Source organism: Rhincodon typus, chromosome 20 (assembly GCF_021869965.1).
Source record: "Rhincodon typus isolate 14 chromosome 20, sRhiTyp1.1, whole genome shotgun sequence".
NCBI classification, from domain to species: Eukaryota; Metazoa; Chordata; class Chondrichthyes; order Orectolobiformes; family Rhincodontidae; genus Rhincodon; species Rhincodon typus.
In genome coordinates this window covers 5,732,490-5,758,879 of record NC_063351.1, presented here as the reverse complement: position 1 = coordinate 5,758,879, position 26,390 = coordinate 5,732,490, and the positions used below count along the sequence as shown (strand labels likewise).

Genomic DNA, 26,390 nt, shown 5'->3' with positions numbered 1-26,390 from the left:
CTTGTGGAAAACTATCCAGATCATGTTTATTCCACAAGCCATAAGGAAATTGTACTCCAAGAACCATGTCGGTTCCTCAATCCCAACCAGGTTCTGAAGGTCCCAAAGCCCTGATTGAAAATCTTAAATCACTAGCAGAGAAATTACAGACATTTCTGCAAAATTACACTAAAGGTTCTCAGAGTTAAAGTTATTATCTTCAGATTTGATGATTCCAGCATATCTGGAGTTGTCTCCCACATTCTATTCTCCATAACCTTGAGATTACCCAAAGCTCTGCTGCCTGTATCTGAACTCACAGCCAAGACACATTCATCCAGCACGCTGCACTACCTGACAAAGATCAGTTCCCTGTCAACCTATGCCTTGGTTTCAAAATTTTCATCCCCATTTTCAAATTTCTCTGAAGTGTCACCTCGGTCTGTCTCTGTAACCTTCTCTCACCCACAGTCTGGACTGGCTGCTCTTTATTTCTGGCCTACAATGCAAGCCTCAATTTCAATTGCCCCATCACTTTCAGCTACCTTGGTCCACATTCTAGACTCCCATCCTTCCACCTCACTTTCGTCCATTAAGCTCCTTAAAGCCTAGCCTTTTAACTTAATTTTTGGTCAACTGATCTCATGTGACTCAGGCATTACATTAAAAATGCTATAGAAATACAAGTTGTTGCTTTTAAATTACAAAGTGTTTACAGCATAAAAATGGGCCATTAGGCATGATAGATTAATATCAGTCCCATACGATTCCTCTATCATTACTTCACTGATCCCCAATTCTTTCCTTTTCCCTATCTTCTTCTTAAATGCAATAATATACTCACTTCAAATGCTTCAATGTAAAGCTTACATTTAAAATGCATCTTCAAATTAAATAGCACATGGCATATCACATAAGAAAAAGCTACAATTCTAATGATTTTAAATTAATTCTGCAAAGGTATGCAAAGTTTCATCCAGTTTTATGTTAAGCAGCAGGTTCCACAATTTAGTATATTTTTAAAGCAGGTTATTTGGTGATGAGTACTCTTGTTTTTGAAGGCTGAGGCAACTAAATGGAAACAGTGGAGTAGGAGAATTCTTTTTCATTGAAGGTTCGCAACCTTCACCAAAGGTTACTGGAAGTGACACACAAATGGCAGCAAACTTGAGTTTGGGAAAAATGCACTGGGATGTAAGTGAAGACGGTCCTGGAGTCGGTTATTATTAATACCCAGTGCCTGAAGGCGGAGGAAGTATCTTAATTATTTTCATCTGTTTCCAAATATGATACATTGAGAAATCTTTTACAGACTTCAACTAGACTTTATACTCAAGTTCATAGGGTTGCTGACTCGGACAAGAATTTATGTTGTCCTTAATAGTGCAACATGCTTTTCAAAATAAAAGAAAACTGCTAATGTTACAAGAGGAAATAGTGTTCTCTTCTCAGTATAGTATTCCACAGTGTGTTAAACAACAGCACACAAGTGGTAAGATGGAGTTGTTATTAGTAAGGAAGTCATGGATCAATCTTTAAAAGATACATGCTGATCATACAGTTTTACTAGTATTCACTAACTACCCTTGCTTTTAAAGGGTATTACATATTGTAGCTACTAATGTGAGTCCCGCAGCCATGTATATACCATGGTCCCTCCTGCAGGTCTCTGCTTGATTCCTTGATTTGGAATCTTCCAGAAAGGAAGCAGCTCATCACATGTATATTGTACTGCATCCATGACCAAAACTATGCTCCCTGCTTTTAAATGTTTTGCACAAGGAATGAAGTTCTTTCTCTCAATATATTTAAATCTGTGTTGAACTGAAGTGTTGTAATACGAGATTTCTGTTTCCCTGGAAACGGGCTACGGCTTGGAGCAATTTGCATCCTCCCTACAAGCAACCTCTCTGTAAGGTGGAATGCTGTCTCTCCTTCCACTACTTTTCAAATTTTTTTGCAGATGTTAAAGTAGGGAACTCAAATGCTGGAAAAATGTCAATCTCTTCTCAATTGATCCACTGAGTGTCAACATCTAGCACTCCCAGTCTTTGTACAGTAAAGGCCAGATTCTATGGCTGGTTCAAACAGGCATTCCTCATTGCAGCTGGTATGACATTTTGCCATCTCACTCCCTACTCATTCTTTACTCTGCAAGCATTTTTATCATTTAGTGTCAAGTTAGGTACAGTCACTACGTACAAGACTGAAACAACTTTCACTGTAACAGGAATGGGTGAGGAAAAGAAAAAAGAAAAATCTTCAAAGTGAAGCATCACATTCAAATTTCAGGGATGAAAATTTATTTCTGAAGGCCAGAGAGAAAGAAAAATCAGTGGCATTAGAAACTGAAAGGTATTAATTGTAAAAACTTATACATCAAAAGATACTGAAACACATTTTCCCTTCATTCATGCTTTGCTGACAACTAAGTTTTCTCCTAGTTGTTCAACACATACTTTTGTAGTTCAGCATGTACTTTTCATCACCATGGGTCAGAATTTGCTGTTAAGACAATTTCTATTTTCTAGTACAAATGGTGCCAGTTTCAGGTGATGGGTTGATATATGATTAAGCTCAAATCCCTCTAAGCTGCTCTGTCAACATTTTGGGTAAGCAGCAACTCACTGTCAGGCCCACCACTGACAAGCGCTAAATGTATATAAAGTATTCCAGAAGCCATTTTAACTTACAATCTTTAACTTTCTTAAACATCAGTCATAACCAGCTGACATTACCTGGACATGTTTGTAGTATTCACATGGTAGATATTACAATCATTGAGGAGGAGTAAAATGGCTTTCCCACTTTGCCCTCTCCTTGTTCGACTGCAACAGACTTGTTTGTAAATGTTATACTTGCCAAATCAGCGAGCATCTAATATGGTGTGATCATAAAAGAATCAATTGGATAGATTTTCTTGAATTTAGCAAAGAAAGTTAAGATTACTTTATTTAAACCAATTTAAGTAAAATAACAAAACATGCACCGACTTTCACACATATACACAAGATTATAGAGTGGGTAGGGATAGATTGAGGGTATACAGTGCATAAGTTTGATAACTCAATGGTTTTCTGCTTTCAGTATTGAGGCAGTTCTCCTGGAGAAACCACTGTGAGGAGTTCTTCCTTTAAAATCTCTGCTGTATTTGGAGGGAACGTCAAGCTGGGTCCAAAAACTTACAGGTTTGATGGACTGAGACAGAGAGACAGGAGGCAGGAGGCACCCCAATTAAGACTTCTTCCTCCACCTTTGTCCTCATTTTTACTTAGAAAACACATACTTTAAACATACAAAGGATTGGCTTGTCATGTGCCCTCCCTTTTCCAACTACCAGGGGATTAAAAAAAAGACAAGGGCAACATGATTTGCTCATGTCTGGAAAATAATTTAGCCAAGGTCCCATTGTCCAACCATTATCTTAATGGCCTGTCTCCAATTATTAAACACTTCAGATGATTGCCATAGATGCCTTTCAAAGGAGATGGGAATCCTTTAAACTCTCTTGAAGTTATTGTCTTGGATGGGTTTTGCTGACGCACCATTTCTATCTCAATGAGGATGGAATGTGGAGTGTACAGTAATGCAAATATAATGACTATCTTGGCTGAGTTCAAGGCATTAGCAGCCTTTTAAAAACATATTAAAAGTACGACTAATATTTCCAACTAGTAGATTAAAAATCATTATTTTGCATTAGCCTAGCTTCATTACATTAATTATAGGAGTGTTATATTTGTCAGGTTTTGAAATTTTCAGGATTTTTTAGGCCAATTTTTAAACTTTTTTCTCACCTTTCTTTCTTTTCTCATTCTCTACTTCTCCTTTTGTATCTTTGACATTGAATTCTAATTCATCACCTTCTATCCTTCACCATTTATTTCCCTATCCTGATTAGTTATGGAGACAACATATTGGTTGCTATGTTCACTCAGGTCCTAAAAACCCTGCTTCCCTCACTGTGTTATCAGATTGTACATTCCTGTGGGTAAACATTCTTTGACTTGAAGGGTGAAGAGGCAAATATTGACAAATACCCAATGGCAGTGTTCACCTGCAGCAAATTCTAGCCCAATGGTCATGATATAATAACTATAATTCTGATTCACACTGGTAGAACATAGGAGCCCATTTTTTGAAAGTAGTTGCTGGCATCTGACATCAGATCCAAGCATCAAAAAAATACAGCAACAATTTAAATTATTCATTCTATAAATATCACTAACAATTGTTACTGGTAAAAACGTGACTAAAAAATATAAAAATTCACAGATACTAAATTAGGATGTGTCACAAACATGATTAATGTGAGAAAAAAAATATGGCAGGGGAGGGCAGTGAGTAGATACATTTTGTAAATGTAGTTCAACATATATGGATGTGCACATGAATATGAGTTAGGAGTAGGTTCCTTCAGCTTGCTCTACCATTCAGCAAGATCATGACTGATTATACATATGTCAATATCTATATACGTTTACCAACATATTGGGCAAAATACTCCCGCAGGGGATCTGGATCAGAGAATGAGACCCAGATTTCCAGTGGATTATCAAGAATGGCAACCAGGTGGTCAGCAGTCAGGTCAACTGCAAGCTCATGCTCCTACAATCAAAATTTGTCAATCAAAGCCAATGATTAATATGATAAAGGAACAGGAGGGCAACTGTAACAGATGAGGAAAGAATATTGGATAGGAGCTGGCAGCTAAAATACTCATCTCCCCTTTCCTCACAATAAAGAACAAACAAACTTTTGGGTCTCTGACAACAACATAAAATGTGATCAGAAAAAAACTGGCATTTATGCTGGAGCTGAAGTGGGGGAAAGGAGGGCAAAGGGGAGAGGTGAATGGATAGGTGGAACTGGAGCCCAGCAAGAGAGAGATATGAAAGGGGTAGGTAAACAAGAACATAATGGATAGCAGCCAGGACAGAAGAAAAGCTAACAAAGAAATAATAAGAGCCAAGTGTGAGAAAATAGGTTACGTGATAATGGGACTAGGAGTATGTGGGAATAGGTGACTGTGTTAAAAGAAACCCATATCACAACAAGACTGGGGATGGGGTGGCTTAAAAAAAATGGAAGGATGGAATCAGGCTCTAAAGTTTTTGAACTGAATATTGAGTATTAGAGGCTGCAGAAAATGAGATGTTGCTCTTTGAGCTTGTGCTGAGGCCCTGTGCAACACTGCAGCAGGCCTCTACTGACATGATCAGTATGTGATCTGCAGTGTTTGGTATCTGATGCTCAAAATCAGAAAAATATAATTGAGCTTCAGATTGCTGGAATTCATGCCTTTGGAATTAGTTTTAGCAACTAAACAAAAGGCAAGGATGTGAGATTCAGATCCGTTTCCAAAATGGACAGCAGCACACATTGACTGAGCAAAACAGATGATAAGTGTGCCAAAATTAGCCAAAGTCTGCAAGATGACATAGACATCTCTCTCTTTCAGTGGACTGCATGCAATAATCTGTTGACAGACAGATAGGCAAGCGGTTAAAGCTTGAAGACACCACTACATTTGCAGGCATGGCTAACCAGGAATTTCTCCGACTCTCAGTGCCTGTCGTGGGGTGGATTGGAAGGATTATCAACCTGTTCTCTGGCTCTTTCCATGGCCAACAGGTCCTGGAGGAGGAATTGAACTTGGAGCTTCTAGTTTAAAGGCTGGGGCACTATACCCTGTGCCAAAGGTCCTCCCTAGATGGATGAGTAGAGCATTTCAATGGATAGAAAATGTTAGAGGTGCCAGCTGTAGCTTGTAGGTTCTACTCTCACATCTTAAACAGCACGTCCCAAACCGGTGACCTCTACCACCAAGAACGAGAACAATAGATAACAATAGATGCATGGGAACAGCGCCACCTGCAAGTTCCCTTCCAAGTCACACAACATCCTGACTTGGAAATATATAGCTGTTTCTTCACTGTCACAGGGTTAAAATCATGGAGCCCTCTCCCTAACAGAGTGTATTTACACCACATGGACTACGGCAGTCCAAGAAGGTGGTTGACCACTACCTTCTCAATGGCAACGAGGATTTGGCAACAAATGCTGGCCCAACAACAATATCATTCCATGACTGAATAAAGAAAAATAATGGGCTCAAGTTCTTCTCCAGAAGTTTATGTACATAATACAATCTTAATTCAGTACTGAGGGAGTGCAGCACTCTCAAAGATGCCATGTTTTGGCTCGCTTGAGGGTTCTGCTTTCTTCGGTGCAACTTGAAAACCACTATGTTGAAGAGCAGGGGAATTCTCCCTGATCTGCTGGTCAACATTTATCCCTGGACAGACTACATGCTCATTTTCACAGTGGCATTTGTTCGAGTCTTCTGTGTGCAAATGAACTGCTCCATTTCCAACATTATAAAATATTGATTTACAATAAAACACATTGTGTCATCTTCAGGATGAGAAAGGAGATTTTAAAAAAAAAAGTCTTTCTTCCAAAAAAAGGATTAGGAAATAAAAGAAAAAAATTGGGAGGGGTAGAGGAGATGCAGGGCTTCATTTTGTAAAGTTTTCATTTAAGCTTCAGTTATGGATTAATAACCAGTAATAAAAACTGCTCATACCAGCTGAACTATTTTATTGCTTTAATAATCCTACCCTACATTGAAAACAAAATAAAAACAACAAAATATAATTGGTCAAAGAAATCTGGGATCCCCATGAGCTGCCAGCAGTTTCCAAAAATTAAATGGAAACAAAATACAATCTTCTGAATTCCCTCTACTGCTATATAGACATTCTTCTCAGTCAACATAGAGAAGCTCAGAAAACAAATCGACTATTTGAATTTGTTTTCCTCATTGAACTATTTGGTGCCGAAGTTAACACTATTTTAACTGCGACAAACCTTTTGCTCATGTGAAAGTTAGAATGGGAAAGATAGTTGGACAAAAATTCACTTAAGTATAATTACTTTAGTGCAGGAGAAATGGCGCTAAGTTCTTTGCTAACTATGCTAGGAGAGATTTTGACAGTGTAATACCTGGCAAAAAAATTTAACAATTCAGGCTGATGACTGGCTCCTTGATGGGCCACATTAAACGCAAATGGTGATCTTTAACCAAGAGATCCCAAAGAGATACTTTGTACAACTACACAAGAGAAACTATCTGCATTTCCCATCATTTCCAGGTACTAAGAAGTCCATTTCTCGTTCTACATTTGAGACAGAATCCAGCTCCTGGGATCAAGCTTTGCTTTAATGGATCTTTTCTGACGGTGAGGAGGCACAGGTCTATCAGGCTGGTCCAACTTAGTTACTACCTGGGCCACATCTTCAGCCTGATTTGCTGACCGTTGTCTGGGAGGAGCCAAGACTGTTGTATCATCCAGGGAAGAGGGCAGTTCAGACCCTACATCAGAAAGACATGGGACTCTCCAGGTGTTCTCTTTCTGGCACCGTTCTGGGTGGAGGTCCCCTAGATGGAATGGCTGTTTTCCCACAGGTGGAGGGGGTGCCGGCCTCTTCTTGGCTTTCCCTGGTGATATTAGGGCAAGCTTGTTGCTGCCATCTGGTGTCAGGACATTTCTCTGGACAACTATGTCATGGCTGCCATCAAAAAGGGCTGCCCACCGAGGGGGCTCAGATAGCTCCTGCTTAGTGAACAAGAACTCTCCATCTGTCTCCTGGATTCGATTCCGGATAATATCCACCAGACTCTCATCTTTCTGAGGAGACTGCACATCTGTAAAACATGTGACAGAGCCAATTACAATACCAGTGGTGGGAAGGAGTTTCAACTTAGTTTCAGGTCAACATAACAGGCTGATAATCTGAACAAACACTTACCTGAAAAAAATTTGTAGGTTTGATATAGATGGTGGACGTGACATGAAAGTGTGTGTGAGAGAAAGTGCATGCAAGAAAGTGTGTGTGTCTGAAAGAGAGTGAGAGTGTGTGCATTGCAAGAGTGAATGTGTGAAAGAGAGATGGTGCATGATGGAGTGGGAGAGACAGTGTGCGGGTGGGGGTTGAAAGAGAGAAAATACACATGAGAACAAAGAGCGAGCACACATATGAGGGGATTAGAGAAAAAGTGTGGGAGCAAGCAAGTTCAAGAGATGTGTGTCAGATATGATGGTAATATGGGGGGGAAGAGAGAGAGAAAATGAGCACAAGTCGTGATGTGAAAGAGAGAGAACAAGGAAGAGCAAAAGAGAACAAACATGCGTCGGGGATGAAAGAGAATACGTGTGGAGGATGTGAGAGAGAGAGAGAAAGGGGAAGAACGAGAGAACAGGAGGAGGAAAGATGGACAGAACACAGGGTGTGCAAGAAATTCATATTCAGACAGAGAGAGCTAGCAAGACAAACACAGTGAAAGAGAGCACCATGGAGTGACGGGGTTTGGGGGCTGCAGGAGGAGGATGTGTGAGCAATGAAGCCAAGGAATTAAATAAGGGATAGGGCCAGATGTGGGGAGACAGAGGGAGATTGAGATTATGGTGGGGTGAAGGGAAGAAAGGAGAGAAAGCAAGGAAATGTAGCTTTGATGGAGGGAATTAGCAAGCTCAGTGGGGTAAAGACGAAGTGTTGAGGGGGAATGAAAGAGGGAGAGGGGCACGAAAATAGTGAATAAAAAATTTTATACATCTGCCCACAAGCAAAATCAGGTCTGCTCAACATGTTCAATATAATTTTTATGTGTTCATGTTCTGCTGATGTCATCAGTTTAAACTCCCAGAGGACCTTAACTGCTTAAAGATTCAATTTCCAGAGCTATTGAGAAATCACCACGTATGGTATAAATTGTTTTAAATTGTGTGAAATAACTTTCATTAAGTATTTGAGCATGTGGTTATAACAAGTTGTGAAAGTATTTTTCTGACGTTTCATTTCCTCTCTGTTCAGTAGTTTACCTGAATCATAAAGTGTAGACAGATTGTGACTCACCAACAATGCTGGGAATTATGATTAGCTACCACATAACATCAAATATCCCATGATGGGAATCAGGCCATATATGGTAACAGCTGCAGGAAGATGGTGTGGATTATTCATGGTACTTTGTGTATTTCTTTTCCTCTCAGTCTTCCAAAACATTGCATAAACCATTAAATTGCTCGTGGTGAACTTTTATAAAAACAGAGTTATGTGGGAAATAGCATTACACATATTTTATTAATAACAAATATTTCAGTTTAGAAATATTTACAAGTACTGACATGTCATTGCATCTGGATCTGTCATGTGATATAAAAATGATGGTGCACAACTCCACCTAGTGTTGAGACTGTAAATAACAGCAATATTTTTACAAAGACATTTTCAAAACAGAAAGTCTTTGATTACAGATAGGATTGTCTTAAAGAATTGTAAGGATGATTAAGAACATGGGATTTAGTCATACAATAAATATAAAAAAGGCAGCCTTATAGATTTGCCAGTGTGTATTGACATCACAGTGGATGAGTTGGAAGCGTACTGTACCAGACAGAGGTCAATTAAATCGAACATTGAACAGGGAACAGAATTTGATTTCTTCAGAGGCCTTCATGCAGACATAGCATGCATGGTAGCAAGTGAAAAGACAACCCATCTTTTTCTGTATGTTACAATTGATTACAAGCTCCAATTTGGCCTCTTGTGTATCCTCAATGTTTACAGTCATTGGCATTTACCTTCAGCTGCCAAGTCTCTGAAATCTACAAAACTCTCTTTAAACATTTCCATCCCTCTACCATTCTCTACTTCTTTTAAACTTACGTCTTTGATCTCGCATTTTGGTTCTTAACAATTTATTGATGCATCTGTCCATGGTAATATTGCTATGAGTGACTGCTGTACAGTCCTTGCGGAGACAAAGTTCCATTTTCACACCGAGGACATCCTCCAGCACGTTTTGTGACACTACCGTCATTCTAAATAATATATTCAGAATAAAGTTGGGTATTCATGAGGCACTGTGGGCCATCAACCACAATCGGTAACCTCATGGCTGGGCATGTTCCCACCCAACCAGAGATACTAACTCTGGTTCAAAGAAGTGTGCATGAGAGCATGCCAGGAACAGCACTGTGTACATCTAAATATGTACCTGGAGAAGCTATACAGGACGCCAATAGCAGAAATAATATGTAAAAGACAAAGCAAAGCAATCCTTTCAACAGAATTAGATCAAAGCTCCAGAGGTCCTCATTCATTTAGCCTTGCATGGGTTTGCACAATGAAACAACAAACTGACGGGGGTAATTTCACAAGCATCTCCATCTTCTTTGACAAGGCTGAAGCATTCGTAATCATCTTCAACCAGAAGCGTAGTCCACTTTGGCTTGCTCCTGAATTATTCAGCATCATAATTTCCAGACTTCAGCCAATTTGTATTAGTCCAAATGATATCAACGGTTGAGTGCACTGGTCACAAAAAGACGATGAACTCTTGATAACATCCCTGCTATAGAAGTGAAGACCTGTGCTCCAGAACAAAATGCGCCCCTAGCCAAACTATTCCAGGACAGTTAAGACACTTGTACTTTCAATATGGAAAATTGCCCACGCACATCCTTTCCACAGAAAGCAGGACAAGTTGAAGTCAAACAATTACTGCCTTATCAACCTGCTTACACATATCAAAAATGCAGTGAGACATAATAACCAATAACCTCCCCAACAGGACCACATGTACCAAACTTCATTCCAACTATGATCCATACATTCCAGAGATGAGGTGAGTGACATCAAGACAACATTTGAGCAAAGGCACGATAAAAGAACAGGAATTACACCCAGCACAAAGAAAGATGCTCTGGCTCAAAACATAAATGCAGAAGTTCCTCAAGACAGGTGCCCTAAGCTCAACCATCTTCAACTGTTTCATCCACTATTAGATATAAAGTGAGGATGTTTATTGATGATTGCAAAGTGTTCAATGCTTTTTCGCTGCTCCAGATACTAAAGCAGTCCATGACTGAATCCAGCAAGCCTGGACAATATTCAACTTGGGGGCAGATAAATGGCAAGTAGCATTCACATTAGACAAGTGCCAGGCAATCTAAGCATCTCCCCATACCATTCAATATCACCACCATTTAAGAATCCCCCACTATTAACATCCCAGGAGTCACCAATAAATAGAGACTTAACCAGATCAGCCATTAGACCACTGTAAGAGCAGCTCAGATGCAAGAAATTCTGCAACAAGTAGATTCCCTAAAGCCTGATCACCATCTACATGTTATGGAACACTCTCCACTTGCCTGCACTTTTGTAGCTCCAGCAACACTCCAGTAGTTCAACAACATCCAGTACAAAACAGCCCATTTGATTGGCACCCCATCCAGCACCTTCAACATTCACTCACTCCCACTCTCACCAAGACCCCTTTAACAGCATCTCCCAAACCAGTGATTTCTACCATCTAGAAGACAAAGGCAGCAAATGCAAGGGAACATCACCTGCAAGATCCCCTCCAAGTCACATTCCACCCTGAATTGTAACAATATCATCACTCCTTCAATGTTGCTGGGTCAAAATCCTGGAAATCTCTCCCCAGCAGCACTGTTGATTTACCTACACCAGACAGACTGCAGTATTTAAGAAGGTGGCTCACCACTGTATATTCAAGGGTAATTAGAGAATGGCAATAAAGTCTGCCCATCCTGCGTCACTCATATTCCATAAATATATGAAAATAAATTAAAAACCAGTGCCAAATATTGTACGTGTTTTTCTTAGAGATGAACAATTAAGGCCTTAACTTAAAAGAACACCAAAGTCAAAAAAGGAGTTAAGGAACAATGCAGTATAAAAGTTACAATGAAGTACAATATTCATTCTGGCAGATTTCAAAGAATGTGCCTTGGATGTGATAGATAGGCAATAAAATGAAATATAAATCAGTCATACACAGACCATATTAATAAAACTGAAAACAAAGTGTAAACCCAAGGAGTGTATTCAAAAACACTGACATTTCCCAGCAGTTTGCAGTCATAGATTTTAGTAACCCGACCCATATTAAAATTCACATCACTGGATTCCATCATTGCTGGTTAAATCATGCATCTTCAAATTATGCACGGAGTAGCATTTTTTGTTTTATATATGGGAACTATTTGAATTTCAAACAATGATTCTTTTATTACAAGGCCACATTTAGAAAGGCAAGGGCCACTTACTCATATCGTCGTAGACTGAAGTGGCTTGTTTTGTGAGGAATAAAGGTGGTTTCCGTGGTGACATAATCTCAATTTTCATAAGCTCTTTGCAACAATGCTTCCACTGGCCTGAAAGTTAAAGCACAGCCATTGCTGGAATTTTAAAGAAATATTAAAACAGACTCTCTGTTAATAAGAATCTGGGAATTTTCCAATGCTACAGTATTTATTAAGGAAAGAATTACATTCGACAAGCAGAAACCATAAACAATTCTCAAGCGTTTAAAATGAGGTTTTCAGAATGACCTGCCTGTTGGAAACTGTAAATTGAATTACATTGATCAGACAATCACAAAGCTTTCATTATAATGAAAATAAAAAAAAGCTTCTCAGGAAGTTAGTCCTGCTCTCTAATCTCTTACTAGTTTAATAACTAAAATGAATATTATAGGAATTACAGGACAGAATGTGGCCATTCTGCCCAATGTGCCTGTTACTGTGCCTTTGAAACTTCAGATTCCTACAAATTTGCAAAAAGAAGGTCATTCAGCCCCTCAAGCTTTCTCTTGCTTCTTTGCAGCTGTAACTTTGTATTCCTCACTTTGTTCAATCACCCTATGATCTTTGTGTCTTTGTATGTTATGATCTGCTGTACTGCACACAAAACGAAACTTTTCATTGTACTTAGGTACACATGACAATAAAAAATCAAATCAAATCTGCAATTTGAAAATGGCTGATTTATACCTCGACTTTGTTGTCTCACCCTTTTTCCATATCTCAGATAACATAAAGTCATTTGGTCCATCATGCCCACGCCCATCATCAAGTACCTATCTACTCTAATTCCATCTTCCAGTACTTAGCCTATAGCCTTGTATGCAACAGTCCCTCTAAGCTCTGCATATACACAGTTATTTATGAGGTTTTGCACACAATGATCAGCGTAGGCCTGGGAATTGCAGCACCAACTTCCAGTTCCGGAAGTCACCTCTGTGCATGGACCTTGGAGGCTCTCACAGCCATAAAGAAAATGACAGGGAACACTGCTTGCATGCTGCGGAATTTCAAGTGTTTGTCTAATACTTCTGAAAAGTCGAGAGAGCTTGTGCCTCTTCCAGCCTTTCAGGGAATGCGTTCCAGTCATCATCCTCTGGGTGAAAAAACGATTCCCTCAAATCCCTCGAAAGCTCCTGCCTTTTACCTTACCCATTAGTAGAGGGGTCAATAACTAGGAGACAAGTTTCTTCCTATTATACCCTATCTATGGCTGTTATGACTTTGCATACCTCAATCAGGTCCCCCCTCAGCCTTCTACATTCCAAGGAAAATAACCTAAGCCTAGTCTCCATAGCTGAATCACTCCAATCCAGGCCACATCATGGTGAATCTCCTCATCATCCTCTCTACTGCAATCACATCCTTCATCATAACCTCCCTGTTCTTGTATTCAATTCCCTGACAAATAAGCTAAGTATCCCTTATGCCTTTTTAATAATCTTATCTACTTGTCTCACTGCCTTCAAGGATCTATGAACATGCACACCAAGGTCCCTCTAATACTCTGCATCTCGCAGGATCCTACCATTATGTACTCCCTTGCCTTGTTAGCCCTCCCAAAATTCGTCACCTCACACCTTTCAGAACGAAATTCTATCGCCTCTGTTCTTCCTATCTGACCAGTCCATCCATTGTCCTCAGAGATAGTAGGAACTGCTGATGGTGGAGACTGAGATAACAAGGTTTGGAGCTGGAGGAACACAGCAGGCCAGGCAGCATCAGAGGAGCAGGAAAGCTGACGTTTCGGGTCTGGACCCTTCTTCAGAAATGGGGGAGGGGAAGGGGGCTCTGAAATAAATAGAGAGAGGGGGGAGCAGTGATAGAAGGTGGATAGTGGAGCAGATAAGTGGGCGAGAAGACGGACAGGTCAAGGAGGTGCGGATGAAGCTAGTAAAAGTGACTGTAGGTAGGAAGTTGGGATGGGGTTTGGTCAGTGAGGCGGGAGGGGCGGGTAGGTGGGAGAGAAGACGGACAGGTCAAGGAGGCGGGGATGAAGCTAGTAAAGGTGAGTGCAGGTAGGAAGTGGGGATGGGGGTTGGTCAGTGAGGTGGGAGGAGCGGATAGGTGGGAGAGAAGATGGACTGGTCAAGGAGGCAGGGATGAGGGTGGGGAGCTGGTCTTGGGATGAGGTTGGGGGTGGGGAGAATTTGAAGCTAATAAAGTCCACATTGAGACCTTTGGGTTGTAGGGTTCCAAGGCGGAATATGAGGTGCTGTTCCTCCAGTTTCTGGGTGGCATCATTGTGACACTGGAGGAGACCAAGGATGGACATGTTGTCCAGGGAGTGGGAGGGGGAGCTGAAGTGGTTCGTGTCTGGGAAGTGTTGTCATTTGTCGCGAATTGAGCATAGGTGCTCCGCAAAGTGGTCTCTGAGCCTCCGCTTGGTTTCTCCAATGTAGAGGAGGCCACATCGGGAACAGCAGACACAATAGACCACATTAGCGGATGTGCAGGTGAACATCTGTTTAATGTGGAAGGTTTTTTTGGTGCCTGGGATGGAGGTGTAGGGGCAGGTGTAGCACCTCCTGCGGTTGCAGGGAAAGGTGCTGGGGTTGGTGGGGCTACTGGGGACTGTGGAGCGGACGAGGGAGTTGCGGAGAAATTGGTCCCTCCGGAAGGGAGATAAGGGTGGGGAGGGAAATATATCCTTCGTAATGGGGTCAGATTGCAGGTGGCGGAAGTGGCGGAGAATGATGCATTGAATCTGGAGGTTAATAGGGTGATACCCCATCCATTGTCCTGCAGTCTAAGGCTTTCCACCTCGCTTTTTACACCACAATCAACTTTTGTGTCTTCTGCAAACTTACTGATAATACCTCTGACATTCATATTTATCCATCAACCTCAATTTTGCTTCCCCATTCCTTCCACTTATCTTTTTATATTTTTACTTATCAATACATAATCATTTTATGTCAAGATGCAGTCAATACCGAGACCATGCTACCACTTCAAGGCTCCAGTATGAAAATATGCCGTAATCATCATGTTTACATAGTAAATATCTATTATAAGTTATCGCAATGGCATTTTGTTGACGTAAAAAAAGGCATGGATCAAAAATCCTGAAAGCAAAATCACACGGATAGAAACTTTTAAATACTTGTCGATCTCACTTGTTGCTGGAAGAAAACGAAAGGGTAGGTGCTAACTTTCGATCAGATCATGTTTAATTAGTCTTTGATAAGTAAGTGGGACTCACTCTCGTTTTAAATTCATAGATTCTATCTTAATTTTATTATTTGCATGACCAAGTTCCTGGGCAATTTTGATTTTGGTCAATGGTGTAAAGCAGGAAACCTCATTGGGTCAGAAAATTCAGCAGGGTGCATATGGATAGTCGATCTGACTGTGGCCCACTTATCAACGCCCAAAGCCAAAATGAACCCTTTGGGTACCGCAGATCTAAAGCCTAATGCCTTAGTGTTATCCCCTCCTTCCTTACCATTCCACGTCACAAATTATGCTCTTTACACAATTTTCTTAAAACAAGTAACCGAATTTTCATTTGAGGTAATCAATAGTATCTGTTTACCTGAGGAGCTTGTTTCATGGATTGACCACTCTTCATTAAATAGTGTTTTAACAGTTTCATTTAGTGTTCAACTTCCTTCTGGAACTGGCCATATTAGGCAAGAACCTGGGGCTGGACTATTAAGGACAACATCTTTGTGATAATGAGCTGGTGACCCAGTTTGATCCTCTCACAAGCTACAAGGGGAACAAGATGGCTGATAACCTTCCACCTGCTAAGTCTACTAGAAGTAAAGTAGTGTCACTTGAATTATAGGAGTAAATGATTGAGTAAATCTTATGGCGAGTGACTCGGAGACCAACTTAGCTTTGAAAGCAAGAAATGCATTGTTGGTGATTAACTTGCAGAGTGGCAGAATTTGAATTCTTGTCTATTCAGTATGTATATACAATGGATCTGCCAACAATCAATAGCTTTTGGCATTGCTCTCTGCCAACTTACTTATATCACCAATGTGCTGCCAGAAAGCTTCCATCCACTGCTGTAGATCATCTTTACAGTCTGCAGCAAACACGCGACTAGCTGTCTCACCACTGTAGGGGTTGATGAGAGAGAAGCAGTGCGTCCTTATCCTTGAACCTTTGCCCATGGCACGGATTCTTGTTTCCTGCAAGTTTGAGTTACAATAGATCAATATTACAATAGTTAGAACAGTTTTTTCAATTCGATCTGGCCAGTAGATGAATAACTTACACTTATAAACTGCCTTTAAAATAGTCAAAAACTCCACTAAAGAGTATTAGACAATATTTGGCACAAAGCCAAATGCAGCCTTTAAGTAGGAAAGGTGCACAGAGGTTTAGGAAGGCAATCTTAGAACTCAGGACCCAGTCAGCTTAACACACAGTGACCAATGGTGGAACAATGAAAAATTGGGGGTTCACAAAAATGAGCCGAGTGAGGCAAACATGATTATATTTGGTCTCTTTGTGCTAGTGCAGGTATTCCAATTCTTGTCTGTGTCAGTGACCCTATGTTGGTGTATTTGTGCACACATCACTGTATGGTTCCTGGGCAACCAAAGGATTGTATTTAAAAGTGAACAGCCCAATGACATTCTCCAAATAAATTTGAATAAATAGATAAACAAATAAATGAAAAAAGTGTATTCAAGGGAGGAGGAAAACAACAGCATTCATTTCCAATAGCATTGTGAGGTTATAACAATGAGAGTTGTGCAACTATACAAATGTAAAGTATTGTGAATTGTGATAACAGAACGAGCTCTACAACAAAATGAACCTAGCCATCTTCAAGTTATATCAGTAGACATAACCAGGAGCTAAATTAATAAGGAAGGGAAACTTGAGGCTGACAATAGGAATATCATACTTGAGTCCCATACCGATCAGGAACTAGATTAGCTTCTTGCTTGTTTTAACTTCTAACTTTATGGCACCTTCTTGTAAAATGAGAACAGTAGAATAAGGAAGATTTCATACCTGTCAAACCTAAACTCTACAAAACCAGTAGGCATTCTGCCCATCAAGTCTATTTCGCTACTTAATATAATCATAGCTAATAGAACACTTCAGTGCCTTCATTATACCCACAGCCCTTTTTATGCAAGGGGTTGGTTAGCTAAGTTGGCTGGATGTCTGGTTTGCAATGCAGAGCTTTCAGCATTCAATTCCCACACTGGATGAGGTAACCATGAGGACTCTCCTTCTCAACCTTACCCTCTGCCTGAGGCGCATTGACCTTCAGGTTAAATCACCACCAGTCATTTCTCTTGAATGAGAAAGCAGCCCTATCATTTGATAGGACTAATGATGGCCTTATCTTTTAACCATTTATGCCATTGTTAATCAAAAACACGACCTCTATTTTAAATATACTGAAAGAGTGGTAAAAACCACTGATGCAATCAACCTTCCTATCATCACCATTGAGCAATTACTCAACACTTATCACACTTTGAACAATTGTTCGTGTCCTGGCCAACATTCCTTCCTGAAGTACCACATTATTTGGCAGCATCTGTGGAAAGAGCAAGAGAGTTACTGTCTTGCATCCAATGCAAAGAAGTTGTTCCAAAGAGTGACTGGACTTGAAACGTTAACTCTGTTTCTCTCTCCACAGATGCTGCCAGATCTGCTGAGTTTCCCAGCATTTTGTTTCTTTTAAAACAAATAGAAGTGAATTTGAGAAAATTAATTAACATTGGAAATTGATTAATCATGGACAAAATTCCTTGCACTAAACAAAAAAGTTTGCAAAACTGGAGGTCTCCATTGTCAGCAATTTTAAATAGGATAATGTAGATTATTTACTGTTAAATGGTCCAGCTTTGTTGGTAACATATGGGACAATAATTCCACCTCTACCTCTGCTCTCAGCGTTACTGCACCCAGCCAAGCAAGAAACTTCCTCACAACCAATAGAATAATACTGCACCTTATCAATAGCTATTTTCAATTTGGGATCCACTCGTGCCTCGATTTCTTCAGGAGAGTAATATACCGTGAGATAGCCACTTCTCAAGACACAGTATAGCCTCGTCCAGTTAGACTGGCCTCCTACCATTTGCTGGAAGAAAGATATGCAGCCTTTGAATGACCATTTACAAACAGTCTGCCACCCTCTCCCCCCATCATCTCCACTCTCCAGACTGACAGATTCACACTAATTAAAAATCAAGGCAATCAGTTCAAATTACTGAATACTCCTAAATATGTTCTGGGAATAAAGTGGTGTATCAATCTGTTTAGAGTGCACAGTGGATTGAGCTCCTAGATTCAAACAGCACTTCTGGGTTTCTTTCAATCTGAGCATCATAATATCTGAAAAGATGTCTTGCTCAGCTGTATTAGCAGATGAGAAGAGGTGGCAAACAAAAGATCTCAATTAACATGTGATATAACAAGGTGTAGAGCTGGATGAACACAGCAGGCCAAGCAGCATCAGAGGAGCAGGAAGGCTGACATTTCGGGCCTAGATCCTTCTTCAGAAAAATTAACATGTCTTGTTCGTTGTGAAGAGAGGAGTGAATCGGGTGTGGAAACAGCTAATGAAAGGACTCGATAATCTTTATTCTTTGTGTGGTAGTATTTACTTACAGAAGAGGCCCATTGTGGCTACACTTACTTGTGTTGCTTTAGGACAAAACAGGTTTCTTAATATGGCTAATAAAATGTGCAAATGATATCTTGGAAGACTTCAAACATCTAAAACTTACTTTGCCAGTACAAAATGCTTCACTCCTTATCAGTATAAATTTTATCTGTGGCAGTGAATACTTTGACAAATTATTTTTTATTTGCATGATCTGTCAGCACAAGTGGTATTTACTTGGAGGGATATCTAAGAGCTACCAGACAATAGAGGCATTCAATACTTTTAGGTTGTTTGAAACTGCTATTTACACTAAGTTCATCTACAAAGGGAATGGTGGTGCACGCAAAAAAAGTATTGAAAATCCAGTTTGACATGGTGAGTAAAATAATTGATTAAATGATGGAGACATTCATTTTGAAATTTGGATTTATTGAGTAGATAGAAACAACATGGAAAATAAATTAGCTCTGGGCTAGATACTGGAAAGATGCCCAGTGTTTTAAATTCAATTTTGTAAAAGTGGTTTCCTATTAAATACTGGGAAATCTGCCCCTTTTTCTTGTGTAACAGCTGATTTGCTGCCATTTTATTCCTCTTACCACAATAAAATCATAAACTGCCTCTAAGAGGTCAGTACCTCTCCGCCATCCCCAAGGCATTTCACTGTAAATAAGGTGTGATTATAACAGGGCCAGGAATGAGGAGGAATTTCTTCACTTAGATGACAGTGAACCTTTTGAATTCTTTACCCCAAAGGGCTCTGGAATGTCAGTCATCAAGTATGTTCAATGTAGAGATTGATAGATTTCTAGATGATATCAAGAAATGTAAGGATAGCATGGGAACGTGGCATTAAGTTAGATGATCAGCCATGATCTAGAATGGTGAAGCAAGTTCAAGGGTCTAACTATCTACACCTATGTTCTTATGAGCTGAAACATCACATCAGGGAAAGGTGGTGGGAATAGCTCAACAGCCTCTCAAAAACTGCCAGCCACTCTCAGTGAGGAGATATTTCTTCATCAAGAGACTGGTAAACCTGTGGAATTTTCTGCCACAGAAAGAGGTTGAGGCTGAAACATTGCATGTTTTCAAGGAATTAGATATAGTTTTTATGGATAAAGGGATCGACGAGTATGGAGAGAAAGCAGGAACAGGGTACTGAGTAGGATGATTAGCCGTGATCGTATTGAATGGTGGAGCAGGCCAAATGGCCTATTCCTGTTCCTATTTTCTATGCTTCCGCACGTGATTCTTAATCACTGTCAGAAGACCAAGGGCAGCAGTTAGTCACAGATGCATCAACAATCCAACTATACATGTGCATCAGCTGCATTCCCACTCACAACACAATTCAACAAAGATGACCTGCTAACTGTAGACATAGGGACAAGTTATTTTTTTACACAGAGAGTGGTTTGTGTGTGGAATGAACTGCCAGAGGAAGAGGTGGATGCAGGTACAGTAACAACATTTAAGAGACATTTGGATAAATACATGAATAGGAAAGGTTTGGAGGGCTATGGGCCAAATGCACACAAGTGGCACTAGTTCAGTTTGGGAACATGGTCGGCTTGAACTAGTTGGACCAAAGGACCTGTTCCCAAGCTGTATGACTCTATGACTTTATAAGTGGAAGAGTTGAAGATTTCTTCAGATGCCTCTTTGACAAAAGGAAAGATTTCCCAACTCTCATGTTCAATTCTGCTCCTGGGCCTGCCTAAGGAGGCAATCAACAGGTCCAGACAGCAGACCTTGGAGGGACTCATTGCTCCCAATTGCTTGTCTCTCTTCACTAGCTACGTTCCTTGAAGAGGGAGCACACAGTGTCCACCAACACTCTTGGAGAGAGGGATGGGCACCAAGATTGTCTCATTTCCCCCTCCAACTCCATTTGGATTTAGTTCCCTCCCCTTCTCCCTATCTTTCTCTCACTTTTGTTGTTGCTTTGCCACTATTCTTGTAAATTGACATTTAATTAGAAATTCAAGTGTTTTGGTGGTGATTAAAATAAAGTTCAGAGGTGTGTAAAAGTATCTCTGGATAGAAAGAAGAATTCCTTCAGATGCAGAAACTCTGTCCTAACTAGAGTAACTGGTATAGAGTGACAGATGTTTTTAAACAGCCGATTCATATATGTCATGACACACCTCTGAAGCAGGTAGGGCTTGAATCTGGCCTGCTGGTTCAAATTTCGGGACACTGCCATTACACCACAATAGCCCATTATAAATAGTGATAGGCTGAGTTCAATTACTGCAGAGTCACAATTGACCAGCTCATTGAATCTTTCCAAATGACAATAAATCACTCTGATGCATGAAAGGGGACGATAAGAATGAATGAAATCTGTCTCTGCACTGCATGTGACAATGGAGGTCACGACACTTAAAACTAGTGCTTGCCTCAATAAGAAAAATACTTCACCTGAACAGGTAATTCGAATAGCCTTTACAATTTGCTTTCGAAAATGAATCACCAATTCCACATGCTCACATTTGGCACAAACAAGATTAGTTGACTGTTTTAAATATACTCGAAGAATTCAATCAAAGCCAGCTGTTAGTAGTTTAGATAGAGGCTGTTGTTATGCTCGCTGGAGATGTGCTTTGAGTAACAATACGGACACAGTATGCAAATACTCTCCGGTAATCACATCTAACCATCTGTATACACACACATATCAGTTTTTCCTTAATTTGGCTTGTATTTTCTGGTGCTGTCTTGCAGAATATGTAGATTTAAATTGCTGATATGCAAAATTGAGATAATAAAGTTTTTGTGTTTAACCTTTCTTTCGTCTATTATAGGAGTTGTTGAGATTGCTCCATCATTTTCCCATTATCTACATGATGTAAGCAGCAATTTTAAACACATGCAGACCATGTTGCTAATAAAGGAGCTTAGTGACCTGCCGCTGACCCTAGCGAAATGCAACTGCAATAACAGTCCAAAATCAAAATCACATCATTCACCTGCATTCTCAGTTTCAATGCAAATTACTTCAACACAAGTCAGTGATAGCAGCCAGCGCAAGGATGCCAGGTTGGAGGCTGCTTTACTAGGTCTTTCCTATGATCAGACACCACTGATTGGTCAGCTTTAAAGCTGGCATAACCTGGCTGAGCAAGACTTTGCAAACAAGTATATAATCTGCACAACTACGTGCTCGACAGAGAGAACACACCACGTAATAGATGGAAGGAAACCACACTGTGAAGTAACTAATGCAGTGATTAGTTTAATGCCAGATTAGTTTAAAGCAACAGAATGATGTTTGTAGGAATTATGGAATTTACTGTGTTGTATATTCCAACAGTGACTACATTTCAAATATACTTCCTTGGCTGTAAAGCACATGGAGCATCTGGAAGACATTAAATATATTATGGGACTAGGCCGGATAAGTTTTTTTTGTTTTTGGCTTGCAGAAGCAGGATGAACTGAATGGCCACCTGTGCAGTGAATTTTCTTTATTTCTAAAAACCAAGAATATAATATGGCTACAGGGACTGGGGAGGCAGAAAGAGGCAAGTCTTTGTGAAGAAAATTGTGTGCAAAAGTCTATTTTATTTTAGTTGAAGGAAAGACAGCTGCTTTGTAATTCTCGTAACACTGAGAAACTGGTGAGATCAGAACAAAAGGGCCTGTTTGGAAACCATATGGATGAAATACCACTTCAGTATGCACACCAAGGAAGACTTGGAATGGGACAAGGAATCCAACCTATGGATGAGGTCACTCTTACCTCCAGATTGAGGTACCCAGTCATCACGTCCATGGTCATGCATGCTGGTTGAGCTACTAATCGGCAGCACAAATTTCCATATAAGGGCAACCAAAAAGAAGATTCCTCTAGAGAGCAAAACATGATATTCAAAATTACAATGGCTACACTTTCTACGTAATACCCTGGATCTACTGGAGAAACAGCTGGAATATTAGTCATTGAATAGATACCCAGAGCATTTGAATAAGATCTGGCCAGAATGATCTCTTTGATAATTTAGCGAACATAATGTCCGCAGGTTTATTTTATACTGTTCAAATTTAGACAGCCAGTGTTCCCACAGGAGACAGTCAGAAGTGGAACAAATTTTAAATCGGAGACCTCCAATGCACTCTGCCCTCCAAACCATGTCTGAATGAGTCCGGTCTATCACTTTAGTACTTGTACCATTTGTAATTCATAGGCAGTACATTGTCTCAAATGGCCAGGTTAGGCCATGACCTAAATGGATCAGGAAGGGAAATCTGAAAGCAAATCCGTAACTTTATGTTCCTCAGATGGAAACACTTGGAAGGTTTCAGTCTTAACTTGCAGTCCTTGCATCTGGCTGAACTGCTAAAATGTCTTTGACACGAAAGTCAATTCCTCCATTATTCAGACTATTGTTAATATTCAATAATTCCTACAAACCCATACCATAATCGTAAATGACAATACATTCTATATGCTTAAAGCAAAGAGACTCACTATCACATTCCACCCTTGACTAATGGCAAGAATAGACTTATACGATTTCAACACCGTATCTTGTGCTGACAGTAGAGGAAGTGAAGATTTAAGGTTTACTTTGACAGCAGCTCCAAACCAATGACCTCTGCCATCTAGAAGAATATGATCAGCGGGCAAATGGGAACACCATCACTGAGTCACACATTATCTTGGACTTAGAACTATAAGCACCGTTCCCTTTCTTTCATTGGGTCAAAAAGCCCTTGCTAAATGCGCTGTGGGTGTATTTACAGGCAGCAGTTCAAGAAATGCAGCTCACCATCACTGTCTTCTCAAAAGCAATTAGGGATGGATATTACATTGACTGGCACTGGCACTGAATGAATAGAATAAGAAAGCATGGCTATTCAAAACAAATGGTCTACCATTTTTCAGTAAGAACACAAAAGCTTAATTAAATTGTGTTAAACACTCATCACTCATTATTCACCTTGTTCTGGGGAAAAAGTACTTTAAACAATCTTTGAAAAAAAATTCAATTGCCTAAGTATGCAGTTTGCAATAAAATGTAAAGTTAAATGCACACTCCAATAGACCTAGCTGCCTACTATCTATCAGTGTTTAAATTATCATTAATGTCAGCTCTCACTGAAATAGTTTCAATCAATGTATGTAAAATGTACTTAGATAATGTTGCCAAGCATCCAGGTTTGTCCTGGAATCACAGAGGATTATGGGTTAATACTTGTAAGCAATCCACGAGGAAAAAAAAGTGAAAAAAGAAACCATTTTGTTGAAGATTAATGCTTCCTTTAGTTATAAAATTATTAGAGATGGCACAATGGACTGTTTGACAATCAATCATTATTCCATCAAGTAACATGGAATCTGCTCACTGATGGACCAAGAAACCAGAGTACCATGAGGATTAGAGAATTAACAGCACAGAAAAAGGCTACTTGGCCCAACTGGTGTTTATGCTATAGAGAAGTGTCCTCCCACACTAATCATCTGTACATTCAACACACCTTCCTAAACGTTCCTACCTCATGCACTTATTTATCTTCACCTTAAATGGATCTATTCATTTTAACAATCCACATGGTAGAAAGATCCATATTCTATCCAATCTCTGGAGAAAGGAGGACTGCAGGTGAGGTTACAACGGCAGACTGTAGGGTTGGCAGCTGGAGGAAGGGGATAATGCAATGAATCCTGCTAGAATTCATTCAATCAGAAATGGTGACGATGGGCTTAGTTGGTAACACATAGCAATAAATGTCTTGTAATTGTAAAGTGAGGTGCACTCACCATTTCCCAGGATGGTGAGACTGTGAGTTCGGAAACTGTCTTCAACATCATCAAGTTTAAGTGTGGCTTCTGCAAGCAGAAAATATTTGGTACCACTGGTTGGGGTGGGGAAAGAGCACAATATTACTCGACTGTAATATCTACAGAGCACTCAAGCCAAAACTGCAGACAAATATCAGATTACACACATTCAACAAACTTTGTTAGCTGCAGAACAATGAGATTACTAGGCCAAATAAGACAAAAATTAATTTAGTTGACCTTAAATTAATGGAGTTGTTGAGTAAGCACTGTGATCAATCTCTGTCAATGAGTCAGATATGAAGCAAGGAAACCTAGAGCTGTGGAGAGCTTTCAGGCCACCAGTAAACTCTCAAACATGCCAGAGTTACCCTGGGTCCTATCTTCCTGATAATGTAACCATGGAATAAACATCTCAACTAAACAGCTACTAGATGCAGTTTCTAGCTTTAGTTAGTCGCAACTTTTGTTTCCTTTTCATTTTCCCCCAGCTGTGCATCAATAAAGTGATTGCAAAGAATCAATCAACATTGTCACAACGCCAAAAGAGAGAGGGCAGAAAGATATTTTCTAGACTGATTTGTTGGTCAAGCTCTGGGATATTAAATTTACTAGATCTGGGCTGTGAGAGGACAACATAGACATTCCTATGAGGAAGTGATTCGTTGGTCAGGAATTGGAGGCAGAATCTGGTTCCATGACGCTAGTCTTTGAACACTACCTTTAAATTTTGATGGTCAGGGCAAGGGGAACGATGGAGGTTTGGGGACCAATATCAAGGGTGCTCATCTGGGGAATTTCCTAGGGAACACTAGCCATTCCATACTTTAGAGTAACCCCTGCCACCTTGGAACGAGTGTGAGCGCTCTCAAGATTTCAAGATGTAAAGCACAAATTCCAGACGGGATCCAAATACACTATTGATTTGGCTGCCTTGGTGCACTGAAAGCAGAATTCTGGTCCCTTCTAGAGTCAATGAGTTCCATGCAGGCTTTCCAAAGAACTCCATCCTCATTAAACCATAAGACATAAGAGTAGAATTAGGCCATTCGAGTCTGCTCCACCATTTGATCATAGCTGATATGTTTCTCAACCCATTCTCCTGCTTTCTCCCCATATTCCTTGACCCCCTTACTAATTAAGAACGTATCTTGTCATGAAGACACTCAATGAGTTGGCCACCACAACCTTCTGCGGCAATGAATTCCACAGATCAACGACCCTCTGGTGGAAGAAATTCCTCCTTATCTCAGTTCTAAGGGGTCGTCTCTTCACCTTCAGGTCCTAATCTCTCCTACTAGTAGAAACATCTTCATGTCCACTCTATCCAGGTCTCTCAGTATTCTCAAAGTTTCAATCAGATCCCCCTCACCTCTCAAAACTCCATCCTTTTCAGATCTAGAGTCTTCAATTGCTCCTCATATGACAAGCCCTTGATCTCCATGATCATTCTTGTCAACCTCTTCTGAACCCTCCCTAGTGCCAACGCATCCTTCCTTAGATACAGGGCCCAGAACGGCTCACAATATTCGAAGTGTGGTCTGACCAGAGCCGTATAGAGCCTCAGCAGTACATTTTTACTCTTGGTTCTAGTCCTCTTGAAATGAATGCTAATATGCATTTGCCTTCTTAACTGCCGACCGAACCTGCATGTTAACCTCGAGAGAATCCTGAACTAGGACTCCTAAGTCCCTTTGAACTTCGAATTTCTAAAGCCTTTCCCCTTTTTAGAAAATAATCTACAGCTCTATTCTTCCTACCAAAGTGCTTAGTCTCACACTTTCCTACATTGTACTCCAGCTGCCACTTCGCTTTTCATTCGCCCAGCCTGTCCAAGTCTTTCTGC

At 40.2% G+C, this 26,390-nt stretch overlaps 1 protein-coding gene across 2 annotated transcripts in view; it reads right to left on the bottom strand.

Moving 5' to 3' along the window:
• Positions 1-2,323: 2,323 nt before the first annotated feature.
• The window catches only part of LOC109919690 (rhotekin-2-like), a 34,316-nt gene continuing 10,249 nt past the window's right edge, over positions 2,324-26,390 (bottom strand). Inside the window, exons 6-11 of one of the 2 annotated variants that reach the window (XM_048609235.1) lie at positions 24,524-24,618; positions 22,502-22,608; positions 18,094-18,225; positions 16,138-16,303; positions 12,123-12,230; positions 2,324-7,690 (exon numbers count right to left, since the gene is read on the bottom strand). In XM_048609235.1, coding sequence (XP_048465192.1) covers positions 7,161-7,690; positions 12,123-12,230; positions 16,138-16,303; positions 18,094-18,225; positions 22,502-22,608; positions 24,524-24,618 — 1,138 coding nt within the window. In that variant the 3' untranslated portion in view covers positions 2,324-7,160. Of the gene's footprint in view, positions 7,691-7,794; positions 8,568-12,122; positions 12,231-16,137; positions 16,304-18,093; positions 18,226-22,501; positions 22,609-24,523; positions 24,619-26,390 lie in introns of those variants that run through there. The other variant, XR_007264319.1, reaches the window with a different exon arrangement.